Source organism: Trachypithecus francoisi, unplaced genomic scaffold (genome assembly GCF_009764315.1).
Source record: "Trachypithecus francoisi isolate TF-2019V2 unplaced genomic scaffold, Tfra_2.0 Lachesis_group16, whole genome shotgun sequence".
NCBI lineage: Eukaryota > Metazoa > Chordata > Mammalia > Primates > Cercopithecidae > Trachypithecus > Trachypithecus francoisi.
In genome coordinates this window covers 81,953,423-81,968,032 of record NW_022681461.1, presented here as the reverse complement: position 1 = coordinate 81,968,032, position 14,610 = coordinate 81,953,423, and the positions used below count along the sequence as shown (strand labels likewise).

The window sequence follows — 14,610 nt, the reverse complement described above, 5'->3', positions numbered from 1 at the left end:
TCATCTACTCACCAAGCTGGACTTATCCAACTCACTCTGTGGTCTCTCAGCAACTTTCAAGTTTGAGGGGAGGAGAGGAAGTTGAGTCCCATGTTTTTCTCACAACAAGTTAGTGCCATGTTTTTTGCATTTTTATGCTTTTTTGTTAAAGATTTGCTCTTTCAAATGGTCCCCAAATATAGTTCTAAAATGTTGTCTGTTTTTCCTAAGTACAAGAGAAATCATACATAATATGCCTTCAGAGAAAACACATGAGTTTGATGAAGTTAGTTCAGGCATGAGTTATAGTGCTGCTGGCTGTGAGTTCAATGTTAATGAATCAACAACATATATAAAACAGAATTTCTTCAAACAGACACAGCTAAAATGAGGTATATATTGTGCTATTGATGAAAATGTTACCAGAGGCCCAAGGGAACCCAACCCCATATTTCCCCTAAGAGCAGTGGTTCAGTAGTTGCTTAATTCAGTGTTTGTGATGGCATTATAGAACATAACTACCATGAATAAGAACCAACTGGAAGTACAGTTGCTGATGCCTACTATGTACTAGACATGGACTTTGTGCTACTTATAGAAAAATTATTGAACAAGTACATATGAGGCCTTCGTATATGCCTGACTTATTCTAAGCAATGGGGACACAGTGGTTATAAACCAAAGACTCTACCCTTCTTTCCTCATGAATCTTATATTCTAGTGAAGGCAGAGAAAAAAATAGACACATAGTTGGTGGTGATAAGCGCTATGAACGAAACTTCCATATTCTAGTACATAGATTGAGTAAATAAAATACAGAGAAGTTAACTAAGTTGCCTATGAAAAACAAATACAAATGAAAGATGTCAAAATTCAAGCTTAGATTTCCCGGCTTCAAAGCTCATGCTTTCTCAACTATTTTCACTTGATCATTCGCATAAATTCACACCAGAGCTTTAGGGTAGGAGAACTAGTCCGGCTCCAGTAGGGAAAACTATCTTAAAACACAATAATTTTATGCTTTAGAATAGTAGTTTTCAACTGGGGGGCAATTCTTTCCTGCCAGGACATTTGACAATCTCTGAAGACATTTTTTGTCATATTGGGGTGGAAGAAGTACTAATGATATGTAGTGGGTAGAGAATAGGGATGGTACTTAACAATCTATTGTACATAGAAAAGAATTATCTGGCCTTAATAGTGCTCAGTGAAGAAACTCTGCTCTAAAGCCACATGACTTTTAAAAAGTCAGAAGAGCCAGACTTCCAAGTTTCTAGCTGAGGACTGAAGTGGAATAATGAAGAATCTGATCTCTTGGCTATCACTGATTAGGTTACTTGTTACATATCATCTTATCATTGTTATCTTAAGATCTTCCTAAGCCACTGGAAATATCTCACTGTGGATGCTAGTGTATCCCTCTCCCAACAACCCTTTCCCTTCTAAGCTGGTTCATAATTTGGGGAACTTAGGAACTGAAGAAGTAAAAATAAGAAAAGGAAAGGAAGAAAGTGGTGGAGGAAAAAAAATGAAGAGACAGACTGAAATATAAGCAGCTCAAAGAGAAACTTGGCCAACAGGTATATGAAAAAATTCTCAACATCACTAATCCTCAAGGAAATGCAAATCAAAACCACAATGAGATATCATCTCACCCTAGTTAGAGTGGCTATTAACAAAAAGTCAAAAAATAACAAATGCTAGTAAGGATGCAGAGAAGAGGGAACTTTCATATACTATTGGTAGGAATGTAAATTAGTACAGCCATTATGGAAATCAGTATGGGGGCTTTACAAAAAACTAAAAATAGAACTACCATGTGATCCAGAAATCCCACTGCTGGGTATCCATCCAAAGAAAAGGAAATCAGTATACAGAAAAAGAGGTTTGCACTCCCAAATTTACTGTGGCACTACTCGCAATAGCCAAGATAAGGAATCAACAGATGAATGGATATAGAAAATGTGGTATATGTCATGGAATATTACCCAGACATAAAAAAAATAGAATAAAATCCTGTAATTTACGGCAACATGACTGAAACTAGAGATCATTATGTTAAGTGAAATAATCCAGGCACAGAAAGAAAATATCACGTCCTTAGTCATATGTGGAAGCTAAAATAATTGGTTTCATGAAGACAAAGTAGAGTAATAACTTGGAAGAATGTGGGTGGGGGGTTGGTGAAGAGAGATTGGTTAATAGTTGCAAACATGCAGTTAGAAGGAATAAATTCTAGGATTTGAATAGCATGGTAGGATAACTACAGTTACAACAATATATTGTATATTTCAAAATAAGTAGATTTGAAATGTTTCCAATGCAAAGAAATAATATTTGAGGTGATGAACATCCCAAATACCCTGATTTGATCATTACAGATAGTATGCATGTATTAAAATATGACAAGTACCCCATAAGTATTAATTATTAATTACTATGTATGAATAAAAAAGAGAAAATATAATGTCCCACCCTTATGAATTTTCCTTTTGTTTTTCCCTCTCGTTCTCCTTACAGCTCTACCCACTCCTTCTTTCTTCCGACAGATATTTACTGAGTATTTTTTACTGTGCTAGACACCGTCTACAGGGGACTATCTCCTGAGTGCACTTTGTTACTAATTATTGTATTTTACAGAGTATTTTTACCACCTATTATCTTGTTTGAACCTTTTTTTTTTTTTTCATTTTTTTTGAGACAGAGTCTCGCTCTGTTGCCCAGGCTGGAGTGCAGTGGTGAGATCTCGGCTCACTGCAGCCTCTGCCTCCTGGGTTCAAACAATTCCCTGCCTCAGCCTCTCGAATAGCTAGGACTACAGGCGCCCGCCACCACACAGTATTTTTTTTTTTTTTAGTAGACACGGGGTTTCACCATCTTGGCCAGGCTGATCTCGAACTCCTGACCTTGTGGTCCAACCACCTCGGCCTCCCAAAGTACTGGGATTGCAGCCGTGAGCCATTGTACCTGGCCTGAACCTTTCTACAAGCTTCATTTCACAGGTAAGTAAGCTGAGGTTCAGGGAGCATATGGGTATGTGCTGGGGGTACTGCTAGAACAAAAACTCATTTCGGTACTCTTCTTTCCTCTACATACTGCTGACATAGGTATGAAGATACATGGTTCTATATTGCCTAAAAGTTACAGGGGTAACAGAATTGGTATCAATTTTGGGTTAAAAAAATCACACAAAACACAATTTTTATAAAAGATGATGTACTATCTTGGGCATTCTCAATGAAGCATGCTAAAAATAACATTAAAATGTCTGTTCTATTGAACTGTTATTAGATGCCAAGCACTAACACAGAGTAGCTCATATAATCCCTCTAAATATCCTGTGAGCTAAATTGGTTTCGTTCTGGATCTGAAAGAGGTTGAATAATCTGGGTAAGCATGACTAAACTTTAAGCGAGCTTATCAGTCATAAAAGCAACAGAAAAGAAAAATGTTCTATTTTAAGTGACCTTCCAATTGCTTTTTTTTTGTATTAACTGGTATTTAGTCACGGACGAGTAAAGGGCCTGAAAAAATAATCAACACATTTGTATCATTTTGAGTCCAAAATATTGGTACACAAACAACCAAGATGTTGATCAACCCACCTCAAATACATGCTCACAGGTCTATTCATAACTTTCATTTAAAGAGAAAGTGACAATTTTCTTATTAAATAATTTAAATCCAAATATTATTAGGACATCAGCAACTTTTACTTTGGAGAATTCATTCATCAGGAAAAGTGATATTCCACCAAGCACTGTTGCTCTCTTCTGAATCAGACTACTTGTTAGAACATTGGCTCTGATTGGTCTACTGAAACAAAGAGTTCTGGCACCCTCTAAGTCATGGATTTGAATCCCATTGTATTCAGGATTGCATCTTAAAGGCACTCGGGACAGTGCTGGGAAAGAAAATATGCCAAGCTTCATGGAAAACTTGGAGCTCTCTCTTTGCCTAGACCATAGCAGAACTTGCCCTGTGTTCTCAATTCTGTCTCTAAGGCAAACAAAACAGGTGTAGGGGATCCACTACAACCAAATTAATCCAGCAAGCTAAGGCTCAAATGACTGCAGATACCTCCAAATCCTCCAGGAGGTAAATTTGCTAAATAATGTAATTTCTGTCATTTTTACTTTCAAGGTGAATGAAGACTTGGTGAAAGCATTACCTCTGGAAAGGATGGCTTGAAACCTCAACAGAAGGGATGGAAGTTAGGCAATCAGCTTGGCTATATTTGCTTAAAAATTAATAATTCACTAAAACTGTTTAACTTGGAGGGATCTAGACACAGGTTATTTTTAATTTGGCAACCTAGTATTAGCAGGAATTGGATTAGCTATCATAAAAATGAGCTCGAAGACAGTAGAAATGAAAAGACTGGAAAAATGAAAGTTTTGAGAGTAGGATTGCTCTTAATATTTGTGGGGGTTGGGGTAAAAGTACAAATGGAAAACCTCATTATCTGCATCCTGTCCCTTTTATAACTAGCATCATAAGTAGCCTCTTGCACTCCAGTCTCCATTCACAAATTCCATCCACTCACCTCATGTCCACTTCTCTACTCTAGGTTTGTGTATGTTGACCATGTCATCTGCCCTTGAGGATAGACCTAGAATGAGGTTAGTGCAGGCTGTGGAAGGACTGTTTAGGCAAGAAATTTAGGAGTTCTAGAAAGCAGAAGGATTATCTATGGGGAAAAGGGAGTACAGACAGCCTTAGTTTCATCAGCTCCTCTCCTCTGTGAAACAGCACAGATGGAAGAGGTCCTAAGGTAGTTCCAAATTGAGGAGGCCAGGACAGAGACCCCAGTTGCTAGGGTCGGAGGGTTGTGTTGTGTGGGGCCATAAGCTAACTGCCTTCACATGTGAGAGGCTCTCATAGTTTGGTGGAAGGGATTAGTGTGGCTAGGGGGAAGAATGGGAAATTTGAGCCAGGACACAGTTTGGCCTAGTAATTTGAAGTTATATAACAAAAGATTTTAGCTAGCAGCAAGGAAAAACTTTATCCTTAGACCAAGCTGCAGCGAAATGGAATGAACCATGTCTAAGAATACCTAAAGTTGTGAGGCAGAATTGGAACGGAAACCAGGTAACAATCTGCTATGGGTTATATAGATTTCTGCACTAGTTAGATGTGAAGTAGACTCCATTTACTAGTTAGATGTAAAGCTAAACTCCATTGTGACTCTAATAATTTAGTGGAGCTGTATTGGAGAACCATGCATGGCGTGAGGTGGGCAGTGCCAAGGAAGTTGGGAGGTAGAGACAGGACTGAGTTATGTTTAATGTGTTGCACAGTATGATTTTATTACAAGAGTTCTTTGCCTTCAAAAGCCTTGAAAACTACTACACAATATGATCTCTGAAGTTCTTTCAAACTCTAGTATTCTATGAGTTAAAAAACTAGAAGTTTTCCAGGCACGGTGGCTCACACCTGTAATCTCAGCACTTAGGGAGGCTGAGGCAGGCAGATCACCTGAGGTCAGGAGTTCGAGACCAGCCTGCCCAACATGGTGAAACCCTGTCTCCACTAAAAATACAAAAATTAGCCGGGTGTGATGGCAGGTGCCTATAATTCCAGCTACTCAGGAGGTAGAGGCAGGGGAATCGCTTGAACCTGGGAGACGGAGGATGCAGTGAGCCAAGATGGTGCCACTGCACTCCAGCCTGGGTGAAAGAGTGAGACTCTGTCTCAAAAAATAAAAATAAAAAACTAGAAGTAGATTCTATCATGGAAAAATGTCAAAAATAATGAGAAGTCAAACTAAATGCAAAATATTAACTATTAAAAATGTGAGCAATTTTTCATCAAATATGCCAGCCCAAAATGCCCAAAATGTGTAGACCAAGATTTCAAGATGTATTTTATGTGATATATGATTTTATTTTTAGCTAGTTTTTTAATTAGGAAAATAATACATGTGAATGGTTTAAAAAATTACATTTTGAGTATAAGTTGGACACTACATGTAAGCTTTGTTTTCCTGTCCTTACATCAAATTCAACTATCTACATCTATATTGGCATCTTTTGTATAGCTGTCCAGAAATTTTCTGTATATATCCAAGCATGTGCTGTGTATCTTTTTTGAATTAAAAATTTAATTAAATATTAGAAAAGATGTGTAACATATGTAAGTTTTAAATAGTAACAATAAAGTAAATGCACAATACCCACCCCCTTGGCTAAGAAATAGAACACATCTACCACCTTTGAAGACCTCTGCATGTCTCTTCTTGATGGCATTTATCTCCCTCTCTAACACCTGGTAAGAAACACTATCTTCATTTCAGAGTTTGTCAATTCCATTGATTTCTTTACAAGTAGTTTTGCCCCATAAGAATGTCCATTTAAATTTTATAGTTATTATTTTAAAATTTACATATGAAATTCTATTTTATTCATTATTTGACTTGCTTATTTTATTTTTATATTGAATTTCATTGATGTTTTCCTCTTTAATTCCACTGTCTCTCCTTTTTACAAGTTTGTATGCAGCCCATTTCTATTATTTTAGTGTTTATTGTAGACATTTTAATATATGTATTTAACTATGTCTAAATTTCATACATATCTTAAGCTTCATAATAAAACAAAAACTTTAAAATGTTTTGAGTTCAATTACTCACCTTCCAACTTTTTTTATATTGGAGCTTTATTTTCATTTTAATCCCACAATATAGACATTTATAATGTTGTTTTATACATGTCTTGCTTAGATTGATCCATATGTTTACCAGTTTTGTTTACCATTTTGTCTTTCATCTCATCAATTCCTTCTGTAGTCATTTTTGTACAATTTTCCTTCTGAACTACATCTTTCACATGTTCTTTTAGAAAGGGTTGGTTGGTCTTTAACTTTTTTGGGGTTTAGTTTCTCACAAATGTCTTTCTCTCAAAATTCAAATTTTGACCTAATCCTTGAAAGGCACTTTCATTGGATATATATTTCCAAGATGACAGGTTTGCTTTAATCAGTACTTTGAAGATATAGTCTTTTTTTGTTTGATTTATATAATTACAACTGGGCAGTCACTTCATCTTTGGTGTACAACAGTTTTACTTTGATCTATGTTAGAGGGGATTTCTTTTTAGTTATTATACTTGGAATTTATCATAATTCTGAAACTGATTTACATATTTTACACATTCCAGAAAGTTGTTAGATATGTTTGAATATCACTTTTCCTTCATTTTCTCTATTATTTCCTAAACATCTTAAACAGTCTTACTTAAAAGTTGTCTTTATCTTCCAAATGTCCATCTCTTTTTGTCTCTGTGATGCATTCTATGCATTCTTTCAGATCTCCATCTTAATGTACTAATAACTCTCTTCATCTATGTCTATTTTGTGTTTATTTTATCCATTCATTTTAAAATTTCAATATTTTTATTTTTATTTCTTGAAATGCTCTGGTTATGTTTCAAATCCCTTTTGTCATATTTTATACACTCTTTTTTTGATAACACTTTCAAAACACCTTTATTTGTTTGAACATACTCTGTGTATAATTTTCCAGTTCCTTTAGGAGCCAAATTTGCTCTCTGTTATTTCTGTGGACTAATGCATATGATGACCGATTTTTTGTTTGCTGGTGATTTTTGATTGTGAACTAATTTATGGGAAATGTGTCATGAGACCTGGGTTTAAGCTGCATTCCTCCAGAGAAAATTTGGGTTTGCCTATACTAGTTGACTGGGATCAGTATGGAACTCAAAATAAATTATGCTCTTGAGATTTTTAAGAAAATTGATTGTTTCAATTTAGTCTGCAAACACACTGACTTGTTTCTAGTTATAGCTCTTCTAAGAGTTCTTGTTGACTCTTTTGCGGGGTGATTTTTTATTTTTTCAAATTCACCTTTTTGCGAGACTGTAGACATTTGGATACACAGATTTAGGGAGGGGTTTCCTATTAAATATTTAACCTTCAACAAAATCCATTCTTTGTCTCTGATCATCTGCAGCTATCAGTTCTATCAGAATTAAAGCTCAAGAACACCAGATATGGATAACTAGCGGTGTTAGAACTCACTTCCTTTTCTGGATTCCTAATTATCTCTGGTTCTTTAATGTCTGGCAATTTTGCTTATTTCCTTAGCATACATATACATGCATGCACACACACACTCTCACACACACACTCACGTATATGTGTGTGTGTATGTATATACATAATTATTATAGCTAGCATTATTTTGTTATTCCTAATAGAAAAACTATTCAGGTTTTGAGCTCATAATGTTAACAGAAATTAATGCTTACTGTTTAAGAGTTTATAACAGTCTTTCATGCTTCTATATAAGCTTTTTAATTTAAAAATGTATTCAGCAATCTTCTTATATTAACATATTCTTTGCATCATGTTTTGAATGGCTGTATAATATTAAATACTATGAATGAAATATCATTTATTTAACAAGTCCCCTACTGATGGATATTTAAGTTGTTTTCAGTTTCTTGGTGTTAGAAAAATAAAGTCAACATATATATATGTTGGAACACATATAAGTTCCATATATATGGTTCCAACAGCTAGATTAAATTTATAGAATTAGAATTGCTAAATCAAAGAATATAGTACTTAACTTTGATGTTTATTTCTAATTTGCTTTTCAGAGTTTGCAACAACTAATTTGAGAGAGAAAAAGAAAATCTATGCCTGTATCCCCATTGCCTTATCTACATTGGGTTTTATGAGCACATTATTATTAATTTGAGGAATAGTTTGTTTCTTAACTTTATTCTCCATTTATTCCATAGAGATAAAATATATTATGAAAACATGAATGGAGTGCTTTTAAAAGACATTTTTCATGGCAAGTGAGGAATTGATTTGAGCCAATCTTTCTCGTATTTGACTGTGAAATATATAATCCAATATAACAGCAATGTTATTAGATCCCTCATCTGACTGTGAGTATTCTAATTGTTCGGAGGGTCCCCAGAATGAGTCTGATTAGAACCCCTGTTCCCACGAAAGTGGTAATGGCTCTTTACATTCAAGATCAAGGAAGAAATCCATGCTTTCTTCTAGCATGCAGTACTTTCCTTCTCAGTGTTGTCTCACCAAGCCAGAGAGTGATAACAAAGAAGACTCAGCAGTTCTTCCCTCAGATGAGGAAAGCTATGCGGGTTCTTCTCAAAACAATCATCTCACTTTGAGCCTTGAGGATATCAAGAGGAAAATCAAGCCACTGAGAGAGCGGACTATCCAAGAGTTACTGAGAGAGTTTGGGGATAGTGGGAAGTTCCAGCCAAACTCCATGTCCCTGAGCTACTTTAGAGATCAGGTGGTTATGAAGTTCAGAAGAGCTCTGTATTATTCTGGAATTTGGGTGACGCATGTTCGAGGCTACCAACCTCATAAGCACTTTACGGCTAATTATTTTAAAAGAAACCCTGGTTGCCTACACCAGCTGGTTCCATGGCTGAAACGGGAACTAACAGCTGTTTATGGAAATTATGGCTACACAGTGAAGAACATCCTAACCACCATCCTCCATCACATGACAGAATATGACTTGGACAGTGAGTCCTTCATTCACCTCCTGGAACCTTATCTCTTACAACACACCCATCATTTCCTACATGAGTTTATTAGTTCTGTTCATTCACCTTACAACATGGATACCTATGACCAGCGAGCCATCTATCAATGCTCTGCTGCTTCACCATATGTAAACAAGAAGCCCCTTGTATCAGCTCTTGTTTCACCTCTGCCGAAGAATCACACTCTACTGATATCTCAACATAATACAAAGCAGTCTAAAAACACCCAGGGTCAATGGGATAAAGAGGAGAGGCCCCTGTCAGGCTTGAAACAGTTTCCAAATGGTAACTTTTCCTTGAAGAAATCTGAAATCCCACCAGTCTATGATGAAACAGTAAGCAAAACCTATGGTGGACTCAAAGACAAAGCAGAATCAGGCGACCACAAAAGCACCATTTCTATGAATAATATACTCCAGAAGTGGGCTACTCCAAGGGAAAGGTGCCCAGGATTACTGAATTGCCAAAAAAAAGTTCAAGAGAAAAAGACAGAAGGGATAAAGTTGTTTCCTGATCATGTCCACAATCTGGGAAAGAGTGACACAACCACACACACCTTCAGCAACCCCCCAATTTCTAATCAGGTTCATCCACAGAAATATAGTTTCAGAGAAAGAAAGGGTTTGAGCCTTGGCCAGAAGACAAACTTTCAGAAAAAAGAAGAAGAAAATAACAAATACTCAGATCCTTCACCAAAGACCTTTCAAAGACTGTCCAGAGAAAGATCCTTGAAAAGTTGCAAATCCAGAGAGAGAGACCCCTCTTGGAGTTGCATTTCAGAAAATGCCTTTTCTCCTGAGAGAGATGGCAGGAAACTGAGTTCTTTCAGAAAAAAGAGGATGAAATGTAGACAACTCTCCCAATCTGTAGAAATTGGTTCACACTCCAGGAGAAGAATCCAAAGACGATGAAGGTCCAATACTTACAGATCCAAATCCTGGTGTGTTGGATCTAGAAAGAGATCTGCAAGCAGAGAATCGAGTAATCTATCTCTGAGAGGAAGTCACAGAAGTGAACACTTCACCCAGAATATATGCTGTGAGCCCTCAAAAGAAAAGCATGCAAATGGCAATGAATCAAACTATGGGAGGCCATCTTCAACCACAGTCCAATACGTGAAGCTTTCTTCAACTGCTGGGAAGAGACCCAAGTGTCCTTCTAAAAGTGAAGGTGCTTCCCAAGCAGGAAGACACTGTAACAGTGCCACATGCCTACATCTCCAGGAACACAGATCCCCAAGTAAAGAGGAGATAAAGCAAGAAACTGCATTTCCTAGAGCTGGAAGAACCAGAGCAGCTAGGCACAGAAAAACCAAATGCCATTATTCAGACATACACATCACAGAGGATGTCAATGATGAACTGGTCAATCTGGATGATATAAGACAAATGAGTGGTCTGAGTGTTCACCCTCCTGCAGGAGGCAAATCCACCAAAAACAGCATTTGAATCTTCAGAATATTCACTGGGTCAAGAAAGAATACAAAAGAAACATACTATCAGAAACATAGGTGCAAATTGTTTTAAAAGGTAAATCAGTCTACTAAACTAGCCACCAAGCTAGTTATTCATACTTTCAAATGGTATGAATATAATCTAAAAACATTATTGAAAAGATTTATCCATCACTTTATAACTGAAAGTAAAAGCCTGGTTATTAAATTCAAAGTTGACTTTGGACACAAATGCAAATCATTAAATTGGTCATATATGTAAATATTTCTCCCTACATTTTTTCTTATGAAATCAATTATTAAAATATTTGACTTATTTTTTTGCTTCTAGATTTAACTGTAAAGATTGACTGTTCAAAGTTCCAAACACCCTGAAGATTATACTAAAAATAAAAGTATAAGTTTCCTAACACAAGTTATTCATAAGTATGTTACTAAACATGTGTTATTGTATTAGTTTGTTCTCACACTGCTATAAAGAACTGCCTGAGACTGGATAATTTATCAAAGAAAGAGGTTTAATTGATTCACAATTCAGCATGCCTGGGGAGGCCTCAGGAAACTTACAATCATGGTGGAAGGGAAGCAAAAACATCTTTCTTCACACGGAGGAAAAGTGCAGAGCAAAGGTGGAGAATGCCCCTTATAAAACCATCAGATCTCATGAGAACTCACTATCATGAGAAGAGCATGGGGACACTGCCACCATAATCTATTTACCTCCCACAAGGTCTCTCCCCCAACATGTGGGAATTACAATTTGGATTACAATTCAAGATAAAATTTGGATGGGGTCACAGAGCCAAACAATACCAGTTATTTAAAAAATAATAATATCTATTGAGGTCTATTAGGTTTTAGACCTAATGCATTTTTAGTCCCTGGAAAATAAAGGCAGAGTCACTGTCTTAAGGTATAGGCATTGCCTTAAAGTATTTCACAGCCTCGTTACCAAAATAGATGTAAATAAATAGGTAAAAATGAGCATCTATGGAATTTTTGGCACACTTTTTACTATCACCCTCTCTCGAAAATTGTACCTCCACATGCCCTGACAGCCAGATGTCTTCATTAGATACCATTTTTTTTTTCTTTTAGATAACTCTGATTCTCCATCTATAGTACCATGGCTCAATGATGGTGGCTACTTAAACCAAGCTAATCAGTATTTTGCCCCTCTGGCGGCACAATATAGTATTTCCCTGGCATTTCTCAAACTAGTTCTGAACAAAAGGGTCATTCTTTTTCCCTGTTAGCATATGGTGAGAAATTTAACGTTTAGATATTAAGTTGGTGCAAAAGTAATTGCAGTTTTTGCCATTAAAAGTAATGACAAAAATTACTTTTGCACCAACCTAATACTATCAAGAGCTGTATTTCTCAGTATGAGAAAGTCAGTTTGAGGTAAGACAGGAGAAAGCTAACAGAGTAAAGTGAGACAAGTCAGGTGAAGAGAGTCTTAGAAGTAGGACCTGGATCTTCTAGAACCCAAGCTGTCATTCTATCTTTTATGTGGCTGTATTATTTTAACCCTCCCTAAGTATTGTGTCAGTACATTTCCTGTATGCCTCCTTTATTTAATCAGGATTTTTATTCACTTTCAATCAAGCAAGGCACTGGGAATTGGCACAATGGAGTCTGTTAGAGAATGAACAGGGAGCAATAACTGTCTTGGGGAAGTTTCTGAAGACTTTTTGGAAGTCATATATGGGTATGGTCCTAAAAGATGAGTAGGAGTTTACCAGGTGAATTTATTGGCAAGGGCTATCAAGAAAAAGGAGAGACCTGAAGAAAAGGAAGAAAAATGAAATTGTCTAGAACTCCACTTCTAGTGTAGCTGGAAAATCCTGAGAGATACGCTGAGAAGGGAAGCTGATGCCAAGTTGTAAACAGGCATGAAACCAGGCTGAGTCCACAGCAGTCACAGAGCACCTAAAGTTAGCACAGGATTCAAAATTCAAATTTGTGATATTTAAACAGAATTTTATTTACTTTCTTAACTCTTTTGAAAAAGAATAAAGACACATTTCTAAAGAAATCTTAGAAAATGCAAGTGACAGAAATATAGGTGTTCCAGTAAATTTAGTTGTAAACATTGCCATATTTCCCCTTTTTTTTGTATGTAACCTCTTATCAAGTTAGGTGAGCTTAGGTGAGCTTTCTACTATCAACCATTAGCTAAACCTTTCATGGTAGAGATTCATGGAAATATATGCAAAGTCCTGAAATTAGAAACATGAAATCAATTTATAGTAGTTCAGAACACCACAGTGTAGCAGGAGTTTATAAAAAAGAAAGTAAAACTGTTATTGTAGTCAAAAGTATACTTATGAGCCAGTAATGCTAAGCTGCATTCAAAGATGTAGAGAATTTCTCTTGGTAAAGAAAAGCAAAGTAGACATGTCAATGTCTTCAAATACACAAATGATTGTTTTAAAGGAAAGTGTATTTTTGTAAATAATTTGGAGAGCAAATCTGGCTTCTTTTTTAAGGGTAAAGTTTCAGGAAGGTGATTTCTGCTTAATCAAAGAAAGCCTTTCCTATTAGACTAGCCATATGGTTCCTTTAAGAGTGGCGAAACAGGCCAATGGAGAAAAGGAATTCTCATCCTTAGAAGTGTTCATGCTTGGCTGGATTCCAATAATGTGAAAAATTTGACTGGATGTTTTCTAAATTTCAGTCTATCTCAAAGATGTCAAGACTCATTAAAGAGTCAAATAAATTTTCTAATGAATCAAAAATGTCATACCATTAAATATAGAAAGAGCATTTCATGGATGGGAATATATATTTAATGAAAACACCGTGACAATAACAAATACTGAAAGTTTACTATTTGTGATATACACACACACACATACAAATTCTATGAGGCAGTACTTTAATCCACATTTTATCAATGAGGAAAGCTAGTAAATGTTGTGGTTTGAACTCAAACCTAGATGGCCCCAACTCGAGTAAATGATCTTAAACCATAACCTGGTACTACCTACCTTTTAGATGTTGCTGCCATTTTTATCATCTTTCACATCCTCTGGTGAACACATTCACAAACACTATGTCATTTTACTATCACAAAAAGTTAGTAAGGTTGGATTAATTATGCTTATCTTGTCAACAAGGAAAATGAGTTTCAAAGAGATTATATCATAACAAGCAACAGAGCTGAGAGTAAAACTATAGTTCTAACTGCCCATGCTTTGCCTTTTTATAGCTTATTCTGGTTGACTGAATTTTTCCAATCTAACTCAGAAATACTTATAACCCTTAAACACCTAGTCTTCTCTGCTACTGAGAGCACTTTTTCATTCAAAATCCAGAATACTAACATAATCATACAGGATGAGGAGCCAAAGGGTCACTTCTATTTATTTATAAGGATAAAAACCAATTCCTCTTTCTCAAGTTCACCCTGAATTGTCCTTTTGATGCCAATGGGGTTCATCTCAGCCAGCTGGGAGTAGGCAGGTGACTGATTTTTAATACCTATGCCTCAGTTCACACAATATCTTCTACGGCGTGTGAGTCAGCTGAAACCTTGGAGGTCCAGGGCCAGTTTTTATCTCTGTCCTTGACTCCCTAGTGCTCTTTGGAGTGATACTCCTTGAAGTATATTTTATCTGT

The 14,610-nt window shown here is 36.2% G+C and overlaps 1 protein-coding gene across 1 annotated transcript; it reads left to right on the top strand.

Annotated features, from left to right (window-relative positions):
* Window positions 1–8,672: 8,672 nt before the first annotated feature.
* On the top strand, window positions 8,673–11,107 carry LOC117099406 (E3 ubiquitin-protein ligase Topors-like). Its single transcript, XM_033238769.1, is given in 1 exon segment — window positions 8,673–11,107. A coding segment is annotated over 1 exon segment (2,109 nt). The 5' UTR covers window positions 8,673–8,872; the 3' UTR covers window positions 10,982–11,107.
* The last annotated feature ends 3,503 nt before the right edge of the window (window positions 11,108–14,610 follow it).